Consider the following 16,514-nt stretch of genomic DNA (forward strand, 5'->3'; position numbering starts at 1 on the left):
CTCTCATAGCCCTCTCCAGAGAGAGCTGTGCTGAGGTTTTAAGAGATCACAGCTGTACAGTTGGGTGATGCTCTCTTGGAGATGGGTTGTGATATGGCTCAGAGTTGGCTGGCTGCCTTTGATCACCTGAAAGCAGGTCCGGAACAGCTATGATCAGGGAAGGGGCATCTTGATTTCATGGTAGAAGATTGCCTTCTGCTTTGCTACCTGCTCTGTGCTGGTTACAAGAATAATAATGATGTGGTCCAGTGGTCCAGTGCACGAGGTGCCTGTTAGTTACTGTGATGGACATCATCCTCATCAATATAATGATTATGATTTTTTGAGGATTGTGAACTGGGTTGGTACTTGAGTGTTTGTCTGGAGAGAACCATTAGCAAGAACACCTGTTTTTGAGGAATAGCTTTCCTAGAAATAGGGAGCAGCATCTTGTGGCTGTTTAGAGAAGGAGATCTCATGGCTGTTACGGGAGCCAGCAGCCACGAAGGCTGTTTTTCCCTGGATGGAGACAGAAATGACTTGTGAGCCAGTGACTGAGTATACAGCATCTCCATTATGTTAAGATTAATAATTCCTCACAGCGTATTTGCAGCTGGAAGTTTTATATAGATCTTTACTCATCATGATGTGAACAGCTGCTCTTTTGCTGCACTGTTGAATTTAAGTCCAAGTGGCAGCACTAGAAAGTGCCACATAAAACACACTCCTGCTGCTTTTCATTCACTCCTTCTTGCATCCAGCTCTCACTCTCTGCCTAGGCTTAGCTCTTTGCAGGAACAAACCATCTTATTTTTATTTGTGAACCAACTCTTAACTACATTTGGATCTTAAAGCAGAGTTTGAGTGAATCCAAGGAAAGTGGATTTTCAGAAAGGAAAAATAAATCTTGAAAGCAGCACAAAAACTGTAGGAATTTCTGTTACATTTTTATGTGGAGTGAGTGAGGGACTGTGGAGAGTAGCATGGATGTTATGTCATACAGGGCATAAATTATACACTTAATCTGGCCAACCACGTCAGATAAAATTCAGAGAAGCTACTATGACCAGAGAGCTCTTAGGGAACAGCTCAGCTGTTTTGGTTCCTGTGGTCTTTCTTCTTATTCTTCTTCTTGTTTTACTGAAGTTCTTCCGTTCTAATGTTTTAAATAAGAGACTCCCTTTTTTTGCCTTGTGCTCTCACTAGAGAACGCAGTGTACAAGAGCATCCAAGTGGCCCAAGTTTAGCACCTCTGATTTGCATCCACATTGACATGTGGTCTGGACCTGGGCTTTGCACCTAATCAAAAAGTTGGCAAGCTCTCTCGCTCGCTTGGTTCCCAGCAAAGAGAACGGGAGCCTGTCTTGTTAGTCAACAAGTGAGTTTCCTTCTTGTGTTGTGCTACTTCTGGTCCTAGGTGTGCTGGAGCCCTAAAATGAATAGAGGGCACTCAAGTAGTACAGCAGTGGATGAAACACGTCCACTTGAGGAGCCAAAGCTGGAAAGAAACAGGGATGATAGAAGAGCCCACTGTGAGGCTGGGACCACAGCAGTTCATGAACCAGTTTTGAGTATATATATATATGTATATAATATATATATATATTTGGCAGAGCAGGAGTTTCCTGGCTTTCTGGTCCTTCAGCAAAAGGTCCTTGGGCATATTCAGCTGAGGGGAAGCCAAGGCAAGGGAGCTAAGGGACATGCCCAAGTGAAGGTCAGGCAGGATCCCTGCAGTGAACACAAGAACAGATCTCCAGGTCTCCTGATCTTGGTTTCAGTGCCTTTACTTCACATGACAATCAATGCCTGGAAAACCAACTTTTCCTTCTATCCATTTAAACCCATGATGTAACAGCTTACATCTCCAGATACTTTTGTATGGTAGCTGAAAGTATTTTTTTTTTCTTAAAAATCTTTTTTTCTTAAAAGTGATGGTTCTATATTTATGCATGCTTGGTGTTTATAGCTGAAATCAGTACCCAAAATGTTTATGTGCTTTCTTTATAGCTGAACAGCTTGATCTTCAATTTGTTTTCGAAAAATTGAGATGCTGAATACTCACTGATGTTATGTTTTTGAGGCTGTGTATTAGGTACATTTTTTAAATGTGACAATTTGTTTTATTTTACCACTCATCACATGCAGTTACCATTAAAAAAAAAAAAAAAACCACAACAAAAACCTACTGATTGAGAAAGATTGCAATAAAGCTAGTTCGTGGAGTTCTTGAAGCTCTAGCTTGAATAGACAAGCAGCAATTACTTCAAAGATTTCACTATTCTATAGATTTTACATTTTATCACATTTTCCTGTTTTGAAAGCGTTTAGCAATTACATTCCAAATCACTGATGAGAGAATAAGCAAAAGAAGCCCCCCTTCATCAGACTGTTTATTCTTGCTAATGATTCTCTCCAGACTAATACTTAAGCACAGATTATTCCTTGAACGGTTCTGAAGTAAGAGTGAGACAGACGGGTGTGTAAAGCACTGCTGAGTGAAAGCAGTATGGCCATCAGTGGCATGGTTGGAGAAGAATCATAGAATCATAGAATGGCCTGGGTTGAAAAGGACCTCAAAGATCATCTAGTTTCAACCCCCTGCTGTGTGCAGGGTTACCATGCACCAGACCAGGCTGCCCAGAGCCACATCCAGCCTGGCCTTGAATGCCTCCGGGGACGGGGCACAAGAAGAGATAAAAAAAAGGTAGATATTTTTCGTATTATTTTTAGAGGCATAGATGTGTTTGTTTTCACACAGACTTGATTATGTATTGAATGTACAAAGGACAGGCACGCACATTTACAAATTTGTTGCTGACACAGGTGTTACATATGGATTTTTGCACATCATTGTCGTGAAGGACGCAGTACTTGATAGCCTGGACAGTATCAAGCACAAGCTCCTGACTAGTTTAGAGGATGGATATGAAGTCCCTGGTTGTGCCCCACATTGATATTAGTGGGAGTCCTGAAAACATTGGAATGGGCTAAGCCCTAACTCAGCAGGAGCACTCATTTAACACATTTACAGAGTTAAGAGTCTGGGGAATGTCCTGGTTTAGTTGCCTGCAAAAAAAGAAGCACTGGTGTGCCTGTGGTCTTTTTGCAGAACTCCCTGCAAGTACACTGAACAGTCTTCCATATACACCTGGCTGGTGTGCCTGGCCATGATGGCCTCCTTGGCTCCCACCAGAATGGGACCATTCTTTCAGCGGCCTCTGGGAGCCTTTCCAGGCACAGAGAGCTTATTGTTATGACAGGTAGCTTTCTGAGCATTTCAACAGATAATTCAGCATGCCAAAAGCACAAAGTACTTTGACGGAAGCACGCAGGATATTTCAGCTGCCTTTCTTAAAATAAATGTCCTAACTTAAATAGTAGAAGTTTTCTTTGCAGTCTCTAGGAGAACCATTGTTTCTGAAATAGCATTTGAAATGTGGGACACAACATCTGAAAAAATTCCTCAAAATTCAGTAGCCTCAGTGAGCTTGGAGAGGTTTTGTTGTTTTTCTAATGTTTATGTTAAAAACACTCCAGCTTCTTCTGCTGATCATTTTCAGGTCTGTTCAATTCTGGTTGCCAAATTTTGTAGATATGTACCAGGCACTTTGTTCGGATACAACAGGAACACCCTGTGGTTGGGTATGCTCATGTTTGTGATAAACCTCAGCTTATGATTGATATGTGTCTGAATCAGGTGCTACCTTGCAGTCAGATGTTTGCTGCTTGGGAGGAATGGTTCTGTTTTCCTTGGGATTTGCTGGCTGTCAGAGGAACACCTTCTGGCATTCAGCACCACACTGCCTGGACGTGCTGGAGCAATAAGCCCATTCCACATTGAGCACTCCAAGGGAAAGACTGGGATTTGCTTTGGCACCATGCATCAAGATGAGCAGCAATTTACTAATGAGAGCCAAGAGGTGTTGGTGAGAGATGGTGTTGTGAAAACGATGACTGAGAGCTTTAGGAATTCCAGAGAAAGCTTGCTGTGGTGCAGCAGTCACTCAGGCGGTGCAGTCTTCTCTCACTCTTGCGTAAGATGATGTAAGATGATGAAGAGCTTAACTGTGATCAGTCCTGTTCTGGTTGTTAATTACTGGTGACTGCATTGCTTTTGATAGAATGAGAGGAGTGTAAAACAGGCCCGCAATTAAAGTCTGATTTTGATCTTAGCAGCTTCAGACAATATATATGCAAATGTCTTTGGAGACTAGTTCAAATATTTTTACAGTGTTGCTCAAAAAGGAAAAGAGCAGGTTAGTCAGTGGTCAGTCAGAACAGGAGAACATGACCTACTTTCACTTCAAAACCAGTGATGTTGACCACAGTGGTCTTATCTACATACTCAAGTTTGTCCTGCATCTCTACTTTGTAGTACTTTAAAGCAGGTGGCTACTGTATTCTCACCTTTACTGGGGAAGAATAGCTCATTCAATAACTGAGTGCACCCGATCCTTAGTTGGAGTGATGTCCCTTTACACTTTCACATCAGGGGAATGTATGGTTCTTTCCATCTGGATGTAGGTACTGCCAAGCACAGCATGCTTGATAGGAAAGGCACATCCTTTTTTATGAACCCTGCAGCTGAGAGCAGCCTTTGTCACCCGTACTCAGCCACTGAGGTATTATGAGAAGAGCTTCAGCTTTGGGACTGTGTTACACAGAGAAAAAGATAAAAATAGGGTGTCTGACGCACGCATCCCGTGTTGCATGCCAGGAAACAGAATCTTTATACCAAGTACAGTATTCCAGAGCATGCATGGAAAATATGCGTGTATATGAATGTGTGAAATCTTTCCTAACTAATAGAAATACTCAGTTCCCCTTTACCCCTTCCCCTTTCACGTTCACCTTGTTTTCTGTTTCCTTTACCTGTTGACAAATGTAATAGCCCGGAGTACTACAGCTCTTCCTGTAGTGCCAGTGCTCCCCTTTTCATTCTTCTGAATGACGTGACAGTAATGTCACTCTTCTACATTTTGAGGGAGGCACAGAGTATTCTTGCTGTACCTGCTGAAAGTGTGCAGGATCTTGCCTGTTTTCCAGACATCTACAGCATGCCAAAAAGTCTTCCAAAGTTCAATATTATCTGTCACAGAAATTGCATGCTGGGAGAATGACCTAAATTTAGTCAACAGTATGTGCCCCTTCAAATGTTAATCCTTGCGCTGTTGTCTGTTATTGCTTCTATTGGAATATAAGTCACATAATGTGAAAGTAACAAATATGATGCATTGAGGAAAACACAAAGGGAAATTCGTATTTGAGATCCGAAGCCTTCTACTGCAGAGCACAAAACTTACAGTTGGGTAAGGATTTTGCCTGTGTTGTTGGCTGCAAAATCAACTGTATAGTAACTGGACCAACAACCTTATCTTCCTGGATGTTTCTGACCGTTCCATTCTCTTGAAATCTCATGTTTGTTCATCATGCTGAGCACTGTTGCTCTTCAGATTCAGAACTACCAGATGAGGAAGAGCTCCCAGAGAATGCATGATTAACAATATGTGATGTATCCAGAGAGTGCTCACGGCTTAGTGAAGCCCAGCAGAGCTGTACAACAGGACCTTAAAGGAAAAGAAATACAACCATAAATCTAGTTTGAAGATCACACAGTTTAAAGAACAACGCAGAATATGCACCTGATGTCTTAATATTTATTTTCTAGCATTTAAACTCTTCTTGTAGGAAGGCAGAGATGAGGTGAGGGTGAGGATGATGAAAGGTGAGGGCTTTGCATTTTAGGTTGATTCCTAGTAAAAAACCTGTGGGAAAAATACCGTGTGAGACTCACAAGTAGGTTATGAGGTACAGCAGTAGCTAAGTTCTGATTTCAAGATAAAGCCTGAAATGGCAAAACCCAATGCAAGACTTAAGATTTTTTGACCCGTTCGCCCTGATTTAGTAAAACACACGGTTATCTCAGTGTGTGATTTTGCTTTTGACAAATTGAGGTTTAAGTTACTTGCTGGTCTATTTTTACTTTTTAAGCGGCCTTGTAATTCAATATAGGTTTATTTTAATTTTACACACTCCATAAAAAGCACCCTCCGTAACAAGCTGGAGAAGTCACTGCTGGTAATGCATAGCTACGTAGTTTTTTCTTCCAGCAGCTTCCTGTAGAAATTTAATCGGTTTGTGTGTCACGCTTTATTACTTTTTCCTCTGTGAACCTGTGTTACGCTCACGATCGAAAATACCCAACAGTACCCCATGTCTCCTCCGTCACCGTGGCCTCAATGCTGAGGCTCTGGAGATGTTGACGCAGCGTGAGATCAGTCCGGGCTGAATCCAGGTCACTCTGCTAGCCCTACTCAAGTCCGTGGCAGTAGTAAACAGCTATGGCCTCAAGGCACGCGGGGACAGAGATGTGCTGAGTAAGACGGTGGCTTCCCCGTGGTCGCCAGCTGTGCTGGGAGCACACGAGCTGCTCAGACTGCATCTCAACGGTCTGGGAGTCAAAACCAGAAAATTATGCTTTTGCAGCATAGCACAGATCTTGGTGTTGAGAATCTTTCTGCTGCCAGACATAGGAGCCATGTGTTTTGAGAACTACCTTGTTTTGGAAGGGGAAGTACACTGTTTTGGTACAGGCACTGGCTACAGAGATGGCTGACAGTGGGGTCAGAGGCAGGAGAGCTGAGGACTGCTGCAATATGACAAAGCTCAGCCTCATGGCAGGCATGTTTCAAACTCCTGCTGGAGAAAAACACCTTTTTTTTTTAAGGTCTCCTACTGAAATCTTGGAAATGCAGCTTCTTGAAGTTATTCGAGCAGCAAATTAGAATGTCACTGCCACTTTTTGCTTGTGACCCGGCAGAGAAGTAGCCTGTCACCTGCTGCTCCTGGCTCTGAGGCTGGCAGCTGAACCGAAAGACACAGTCCATAGCACCTCTGTGAGAGCTGAGGCTGAGATCTGCTGTTCTGTTTCTACCATTCTGACAATGCCTGTATTGGAGACAGGGAAGAGATGTGGAGGAGTTAATGAAAGCATCAGAGCCTCCAGCCTCCTCCACAAAGAGCTACACACATTAAAGGAATGGCAGCAGATCCTCCTGCTTGATCTAGGATCGTGGGAGAGGCCCACCCAGCAAATCTTCTGTGGAAAAATAAATAAAAAGCTGTAGGGAAGTAGCTTTGTTTGCATTTTCCTACACCATAAATTAAAACTGTTCCTGCTCGCCAAGATGTCATCAATGGTATAAAATAGATCTGTCTGAGTTAGCGATGGTGTAGTGATGCTGTACACCTCCTGAAAGCCTGGCCTCTCCCACCTGAATCATTAGCAGAGAAAAGTACATCTATAGCAGCGAGAACATGTTCTCAGCACTATGTATCTCCTGTAACTGCCCACCTGGTTTCATGCTCCTCTTTCCTGCAGCTGCCACATCCTCCCTTCCCACAGTGCAGAGCTTCACTGCTCTCAGGTGGAAGAGCTATTCTGAGGGCTTGCTTCCCAGCATCAGGTGGTAGCATGAAGAAATGGCAGAGTGATGAGAGATGGAAGAGCAAGGGGGTTGTGGGACTGCTATGCCCGTGTGGCTGGGATTGACTCAGCATGGGTGAGGGCAACAGAAGTGGTTGGGCCCTGTGGCAGGCATAGTCCCTGAGCTTGCTTCTGAGTGCCACTGCGCTGTGAGCTCTGTGCCATGGCTCACTGCAAAGGGCATAGATGCCTGGGCTGACTGGCTGTAGTGATGGTGTGGCAGGCACACTGAGGTCAGTCAGGAGGCGTGAGGAGAGGAAACTGTAAAACCTCTCTGCCTGCCTGGGACGCATTCTGCATGCAGCAGCAAGCTCCCTTTGCATGGCATGGCAGTATGAGCCAGGAGCTCTGGCTTGTCTGTTACCTGCCAGTTTTTGCCAGGCATTGGAGCAGATGTATTCAATTCAATTATTTCCCTGCTACTCAGTGCACCCCTCATCTGCCAGGCTGTTGGGCTCACTGAGCTTGCTCATCCTGGGCTTTTCTGCAGCCAGGTCTTAAAGAGCCTTGTAGTCTGAAGATGAAAAGCTAGCCAGGTGAGCCAAAATGGCAGGTATGGAGCTCAGTTTGTGTCAGCTTAAAGACACCCTCTACTTGGCAGCATCTGTTGCATTCTTGTTTTTCACAGTTTAGGCTGGCCTCACCTTAAATATGAGCAGCACACAGAGCCGTGAGGCCTCGTGCTTTGGAGCAGAGGGCTGCTGATGACAGAGGAGTGGGATGCATGTGGCTCACTCATGTGCTGTCTGCTCTCCCAAGGCAGACTGGGCTTTGCACTGGCATAAACCCTGGGTGGCCTCTTCAGAGCAACAGTATTGAGGGTAGGCACTACTGCTTTGACATGCAGTAGAAATAACTCTCGTTGGCATCACAGTTGTCACTGTAACACGAACGAGGCTCGAGTCAGGCCAAGTAGCTTCAGTGAGATTTCTGTGCAATTGTAAGAAGAATTTGCACACATGGTGAGCATCAAGTTATGTACACGTGATCTGTCTCCATTCTGTTCCAGTTTTATTGGCAGAAAAATCAGTGAGAGGAAGTGTCCTACACATCCTCCACATGTGGAACAACCCAGGAAGCTTAGGGGTGGATAATCTATGCTCTTTTCCACATGCAAAACCACCTTGCAATTGCTATCCTCAGTACTGCAGATAAACATTGACTGTGTTGTTTTGTGGGTTTTTTTTTTTGCCAAACTCTGCGACAGAATTTATGCAAAGATTTCTGTGGACATAGCAAGAGTGCACTAAAGTTCACCGCATCTAGAATGCCTCAGGTCCTCCGGGATAATGAGACATTTTCTGAGTGCACCTTTTTATTGTACCAATATTACATTACAGGAAAAATGGAAGGGGGAAACTTAACACATAGCACCTGTCACAAGTTCTTTCCTTGAATTAGGCTCTCCTGCTTATAAAAATTTAATTGATTCCTAGCAGTTTATGTCCGTGGTGCTCAGTGGGCGTTTTCTGTTCTCTTGCCAGCTCCATGGTTACTTAGAAAGCGAGCCCCTGACGCTACAGCTGTTCATTGGGACTGCAGACGACCGCCTGCTGCGACCCCATGCTTTCTACCAGGTTCATCGAATCACTGGGAAGACTGTTTCCACCACCAGCCACGAAACAATACTTTCCAACACCAAAGTCTTGGAGATCCCACTTCTTCCAGAGAACAACATGAGAGCAACGTAAGACCCAGATACTATGCCTGACTGCTTAGCAGTTTCCTCTTGTTTCCCACTTCATTTCTTCTGTTTTGTGATTTTTTTTCCTTGTTTTTTTTTTCCTTGTTTTCCTTATTCTGTCCTTTTTTTTTAACTCCACTCAGTAGTAGTAAGTTTTCACAACTTCACTAGCACAAACTGCCTCTCATCAGCTTAACAACAAAATGAACTTTGCAAATATTTATGACAACTGATTGCTTTCATTCTAGAGTTTCAGCCAATGTGCTTATTTGCCATTTAAAAGAAGTGTCTCGGTTACCAAGCTCTAAATATCTCCTACCTCAGCTCCTGCATTTAGTTTCTAAATATGACACCTCTTACTCCTGTATGTGCTAGCCCAAGGAACGGGGCCTATTAAAATTTATCTTTGGATGTCAATGGAACCTCCTCTAGAGGACATTTCCAAGTAACCTAGCCTTTTTCATGACAAACAAAGCCATTCTTAGTTCTTATGTAATAAAAATCCACGTTTGTTTAGAAGCAAAATTTTTAGGGAAGGAGTTAAAGCTTACGGAATGCAGTTACTAAACTGGAATGAGTTTTCCCATGCAGGAAAGAAAGCATCCACACCTTAGAACTTCTGAATTAATAGGAATCTGAGTGTTAGTGGTAAATTTCATTACAGGATTGTGCATAAGGCATCCAATATCAAGCTGTGTATGTGACATAAGCAAGACCCTCAGTATGATTTAATCCACTCCCTTCTTCTACCCTCATTCAATGATGCTAACCCTTCTCCAAATCACCTGCCTTGGGAGGATTTTGTATGTGCATCTACTGATGTATTAATGTGTACATTTATGTATACATGGATGTGTGCACGTTTGTGTGCATTTATAGGGAGACAGAAAGGACAAGTAAATAAACAGACAAAAAGAAAGCAGGCCCCACCACAACAAAGACCATGGGAAATCCCAGGGAACTTTCAAAAACGATGATTTTACTCCTGGTTATTCATACACTGTTTTCTGCACCTTAATGAAGTGAAAAACGGACACTTGAACACTACTGTATGTAGCAGTTATTAGAAGCTGGTTTGCAGTGTCATCTGCAACATGTGCTGGAGTGCATCATGTAAATAGAAGAACTAGAATGTGGTTAACTGCACTGCCAGCTGGGATTAGGATCATCACTCAAGATATGAGGACCTCTGTCACTTCATTGTGTTAAGTTGTGATGAGCATGCAAAATCAGCGGCCCCATTTTCTGTCATTGGAAGCTGGCACAATTCCATTGAGGTTATTGAAATGTCACCACTTTGTACACAGAGAATATTTCTTGGTCCTTCTTTTATCCAGTTTGAATGATATTTTTTGCCATATGGGAATATTAATACTATTTCTTTCCCTATAGAATAAAGGTAGTCACACAGTTTTGGAACCAAACTGAGTATTTTCATGACACATATGCCAGATCATAGTAGAGTTCTCCCAAGAACCACAAACAATGCTTTGGCTTATATAAGCCTTCTATGTCAATGCTCTAAAACACCATGTAGGCTAACAATGAAATGAAATTTAGAGCCAAGGACTTTTCTCACAAACACTTTGTGTGTTTGGCTTTCGTATAATGAAGCAATGAAGCTTATCAGCATATTTTAACTTTGCACATATAACTACTACTATCGATTTCAAATGTTAATTTCTATGACTTTACAAGCCTGATTTGTGCTCCTCTGTACCTTACAGAGTCTGAACAAATTGTTGAGGGGTTTTTTTTGTTTTGTTTTACAACTCTTGCTATTGAAGAGGCAATAGTGAGATGCACATCATTTCTTCTCTGTCATATGGATTATTGCATAAAATCTTGACATGCGTACAAATATTTCTTAATTCTTATGACTTCCTCTGCTAATATGCTTTGTTAAGAAGCATTAATATGTTCATTAGTTTCTTTGATCATACCAGCAAAGGTATTTTTGTTACTCTGAAATCTATACTTCAAAAAAAAATGCAGGTCAAAACCAGGCTGCCATAGTTTTTGTTTGCAGTTTTGTTTGCTTCAGAACTGAGCTTCAAAGGTCTGGAGGAGGAATTAAACTCTTTAATTCAAAATAAAATTAAACTATATGTATTTAGTATAATAAAATGCATGCCAGAGACCAGTACCCAGAATAAACTGCAATGCAGACTTTGTAGTCTTAACCAAAGCAGAGGTATTTTTGCAGTGGGTTTTTGAGCGCGTATGTTTATTTATCTTTTGTTCTGTGAACTTTCTCTGTCGGAATTTGCTTTGACAGAAATTCTGACTCATTCACAAGAAAACCAAAATTGAAAAATAGGAGTGAGAGAGGTCAGAAATAGCAGGAGTTCTTTCTGGACAAACAGCACATTTTTCTCTAATGTAGAGGGGAAACCTTGAGTTTATTTTTTTCTTGCAAAGCTTCAGCTCACTTCAGCTTATGACTCTTAGAAATTCACTGATAGAAGCACATTGACAGTGGGACTGACTTTGTGAGAACTGTGCTCAATAATGAGTATTGTCAGGATTCTAGAATAAAAATCATGGAATATTTTTATCCGAATTAGCCATAACATGTGAAATTGTTAGTATACCTGCATTCTAAGTTAGTAGCACAGTGTGCAGGTAATGACCTGTCCTCTGGACTCCTTTAGTCCATTTCTTTGCACTTCAGCTGGTCTGTAAGCTCCATCCTTTCAGGATGTGTGGGGTGGGAGGATCTTTTACATTTTCTCCCTCTGGCAATTGAAGTAACATCCTAGGTTTGTGTGCTCAACTTCAGCTGCTATGTGTTACTACCAATAGCCTGAACTGAGCTACTTGTGGATGAAGGCTACTGCGTTTAGCTTGGTTCTGAGGCTGTGTATGACACGGAAGATGTACAGGAGAGAGGGAAGAAACTGCACTCTTGTGTCCTTCTGAATTCTGCTTGAAATGAATTGAATTGCTCTGTGTTCCCTTTTGGGTAGCATTGACTGTGCTGGAATATTAAAGCTCAGAAACTCTGACATTGAGCTGCGGAAGGGAGAAACAGACATTGGGCGGAAGAACACACGTGTGCGACTGGTCTTCCGAGTTCACATCCCACAGTCCAACGGGAGGACCCTCTCTTTGCAAGTAGCTTCCAACCCTATCGAGTGCTGTAAGTAGCAACAGATGTCTTTTCTCTTGCTAGCTCTTGTGTCACTGAACACGCAGTGTTTGTCCATCAGTGTGCTAAACACTTGTTCACACCTGTCTAGCCAGTGAACCATGCTCTGTTTTGCAAAAATGCGTGGTTTGTATTGATGGCAAAATACTTTTGCTGTAGAAAAAGCAAAAGTATTTTGCCTTTTTCCCTTTATAAGGAAGAACACACTTAGAACAAAAATAGAGTACTGCTAAGCTAACAGTAGGCCTGAAATTGGCAAGACTTGGGTTTTTTTGGTGACTTCCTATCATACAGGTGACAACTGTGATAGTTTTGGAAAGCAGTTATTGTGTCCTAGTCACTCTTTCTCCCCAGCATAAAGCAAAAATCAGCAAACAGGACCTGAATGCTTTGATGAAGGGCTAGCAATACACTAGAGGTGACACCCTGGCTCCAGTTGCTTGGCATTGGTATTTTTCTAGGGATTGTTAATAGCAAAGCTCCAGGAAAGAGCATCCCTGCATTCCTCTTGCAAAAGCAGTGTCATCAGTGACAGACTTTAAGACCAGTGATAGAACTACATCCATTTTTGCAGGGCAGCACTGCTGCCATTCTGGTAGTCTGAGTCTACAAGAGAAGCAAGCTTTGTAGGAAAGAGCAGTGCTGTTATACCAGTAGTTTATAGCCTTCTTCCTTCATAGTCATCCATTTAAATAAACGAACAAGTGGTGGTGGTGGGAAGGAAGTTATATTAAGATATCCCGATGTTATTATGAAGAGTAGCAGAGCCTCCATACCTATAACAAGTAGACTGACATAAAGCCATCTGTGTGAGATGAAGAATTTCCCCCGTTTCTTTTTTGAAAACGCTCTAATAATTAATAAACATCAAGAAAAAAAGGAAGAAGGAAAAAAAAGGAGCCATGGTTTTATCCTGCTCCTTGCTGTAGCTGATGAGACATTTTCAGTTGCTGTGTAGCATGATAAGGCCACAGTTTTAATGCATCCTGAAGAGTCCATCCAATATGCCAAGTTCAAGAGGCCACTAAATATGAAGCCACTTGGATTTGTATCCGTGACTTGCAATTTTAAGTACCGTGTAATGAGCAAAAGCGTGGTACATGCCTCCTCAAAGTAATGGAAAACAGGAGGGAAAAAAGAGTGCTAGTGTTATTTCCAGTGCAGAATGTGGAATAAGCTGGTGCCAAAAACTTCATGCATCTCTTAGTGCATGTGACACCAGGAGTAACCATGTAATCTGGATAAAATGTCACATCATCCCTTGAAGTTCAGCCATGCTCACTCCATGTCGCAGTTCAGATGATAAAATATTTGCCACGAGAATACAGTTTCTGTTTGCATGAGTCCACGTGTGCTTTGGCACTCAGGTGTTGGTGGAAATATGCTTTCTAAACTGTGAACTTTTGCTGGATCGTGAGGCTCGTAGCTAATGATAAAAGTCAGTTTGCAGCTATGGCTGTTGTGACAGAAATGCAGTTTGGATGTGGATGGTCTTGTTCTCATGTATGCCTTGTAAATGCATGGCATATATGCGAGCAACTATTATTTTGTCTCTCGGAGAAGATACTCTACATAAACAAATTTCTCTAAAAATACTCTTTTTGGCACAGTACAGATCAAGCTGAGTTTTCAACTTAAACATCTTGGGGTTTTTTTTGTGAGCTTTTTGAATCTGTGCCACTGTATTGGATAAGAGTATTGTTTATGATGAAAGCGCTTAGAAACCGTGTTTCCTACAAATCTTCTGGCTGTTCTTGTTTTTATGTCAAACTCATCTTATGAGAGTAAGGATTGCAAGCATTAGGTCCCTTGCTAATGTAATATTTATTTCTTTTTGTGTGTTTGTGGTTGCTTTTTTTTTTTTTTTTCTTTTATATGCCTCTCCAGCTCAGAGATCTGCCCAAGAACTGCCTCTGGTGGAGAAGCAAAGTACTGACAGCTTTCCTGTTACTGGAGGGAAAAAGATGGTTCTGACTGGCCATAATTTTCTGCAAGACTCGAAAGTCATCTTTTTGGAGAAAGCACCAGGTATGTCTTTTCAATTTAGACTCTTGTCTGCCTTCTTCCCCCTGTCACAAAATCCTGGCCAAATGGTGATAGCATCATCCCCATAATCACATTTTCCTCTGTGCATAGTATGTTTTCCACATTTCTGGGTTAAGCTGTGAGAGAGGTCTGTGTGGAGGCCTCGTGCTGCAGCAGCTGTAGACACAGGCAGGCAGCAGTGAGGCTGTTTCTGCAGCAGTGCAACAGTGGAAGAGCACTGGAGGCCCTCAGTGGCATTCCTTGTAATGCCTGCGTGGTGGAGTGGGAGCAGGGCTGTGAGTCAAAGTCAGGCTCTGAAATGAGATAGTTAAGGATAGCTCGGAGTCTTGTTTTGGAAAGGGTTTCCGTGGCACTGGCTCAAGCCATGGATTCCTCAGCTGCCGGCTGAACCCCCCCCTGCACTTTCAAGCATCTTGGGCACTCCTCAGGCCAGCCCTGCTGGTGTCAGCAGAGCAGTAGGAAGGGGAGCCCCGCTGGGGAGAGGGCTGAGGAGGCACGAGAGCTTCCCCCCCACACCACTGTAGCACCTGCAGGCTCCCAGGGGACAAGTGTGGGGCTTTCCTGAAGGTTCCCATCATGCTTTAAGTCACCGAAAGTAAGCATCAGGCTGAGGCAGAGCAATCCTGAGCCCCTCCTGCAGTCCCAGGTGCCACACTGCACTCAGGGAGTGAGCAGGATGCCCTTTTGGCTTCTTCAGAAAGTTTAAATTGAAAAAAAAAGGGCAGTATTGCAGCATAAAAATCTGAGTATAGAGGGATGAGATAGAAGAGTGGTTCTGCGTACTTTATATTTAAACTTCATTCCCTGCACAGAATTGGGTTAGTGTGACATTTCAGGAGCTAAGTCCCGGATATTTCTCATGACAGGAAGGAAAACGTGTTCAACTGTGCTTTCTTTCCTATTTATTTTCTGTCCTCATCCTTTACTGACTGCGAAAAATTTCTGAACTATCCTGTACCAAAGAACTATAATGGGAATGCTCCTTGCTCACTAGCAGGTACCACAGGGTGGATTTGGACAAAGCAGGATGCTCACTATATTGACTTAAATTACAAATGTACAAAACAAGGCCAGCGTTGCTCTGTCTAGCCAGATATCTCCCTCAAGCAAAAGGAATTGGAGGCTGCACAAAGGCAGCATACAAAAACAGCACAGAGATCAAGAAAAAATTATATATGCAACATTTTTGAAAAATCATGAGAAATGAAGGAGTCTACAGTTGCACACTGAGTCTGCTGGTGAGGAATTAGATGATCTAAAGGCCTGTCACTCTGGAAAACCCTGCTTGGGTGTATGGATTGGTAGGATGGACCCATGCAGGAGTGTCTCCTCTACTTGAAGACATCACCAGAGGTCCCCCTGCTCTCTACTCCTGGGTGCAAAGCGGATGGAAACGCTGTAGGAGTCAGTCAGTGAGCTGTTGCCATTGAAGAGTAATCAGTATGATTAAGTCAGTAGTAGAAGATCTGATTTGAGACAGCCTGCTTCATTTTAGTGTGATCACAGGAGATTTGGTGCGATTGCAAGGCAGTACTGCCACATGGGAGGACACTATGGGGATGAGCCTTTATGGTTTAAAAGCATCTCCTGGAACACCTAGCCTGCATTAATCTCTGAGCTGCCCAGCTGCTGATTTGTAAGGCAATTGTGTCACTAGGAATGGCTCACAAAAAAAGAATTTTGCCAGCAAATCCAGGGCAATTTCTATGGACTCTGAGTTGTGTGCTACTTTGTGTAACACAGCTTGATGCATTTAAAACAAACAAGTCCAGTGCATCACTGTCCCAGTGACAGATTGTTCCAGCTCATTTTTTGAGCAAGGTCATTGTGTATAATATGAAATGAAAATGCATTCCCAGCCTTTACTTTTGAAAATCAGCAAGCAGTGTTTCCCTCTCAGCTATTGCATGTATATAAAAGTAGGTCAAGAGAAGGAACACCAGCACAGTTTCTTCTTCTCTTAGAAAGTTAGTTATGAACTTCTGTGATTAGCTGGAGACATTCATTAGTTTTGCCACTGTTGCTGTTTTTGTTTTTGAATTCAAAATGTTAATCACGTTCCTAGTGAGTAACAGCCAAATACAGCTATTACAAAGTAATAGATCACAGGAATAATTGCACTCTATAAAGGGAAAATATCCTTTATTTGAAATTTAAACACTACA

At 42.6% G+C, this 16,514-nt stretch overlaps 1 protein-coding gene across 2 annotated transcripts in view; it reads left to right on the forward strand.

Moving 5' to 3' along the window:
* The window catches only part of NFATC1 (nuclear factor of activated T cells 1), a gene marked incomplete at both ends in the record, with an annotated part of 111,507 nt that overhangs the window by 35,026 nt on the left and 59,967 nt on the right, over positions 1-16,514 (forward strand). For both annotated transcript variants that reach the window (XM_079534000.1, XM_079534001.1), the window contains 3 exons: positions 8,953-9,155; positions 12,122-12,294; positions 14,191-14,331. In XM_079534000.1, the coding sequence (XP_079390126.1) occupies positions 8,953-9,155; positions 12,122-12,294; positions 14,191-14,331 (517 nt within the window). The remainder of the gene's footprint in view (positions 1-8,952; positions 9,156-12,121; positions 12,295-14,190; positions 14,332-16,514) is intronic.

This window comes from Tetrao urogallus (genome assembly GCF_951394365.1).
Source record: "Tetrao urogallus genome assembly, chromosome: 3".
In the NCBI taxonomy this organism is placed as follows: Eukaryota; Metazoa; Chordata; class Aves; order Galliformes; family Phasianidae; genus Tetrao; species Tetrao urogallus.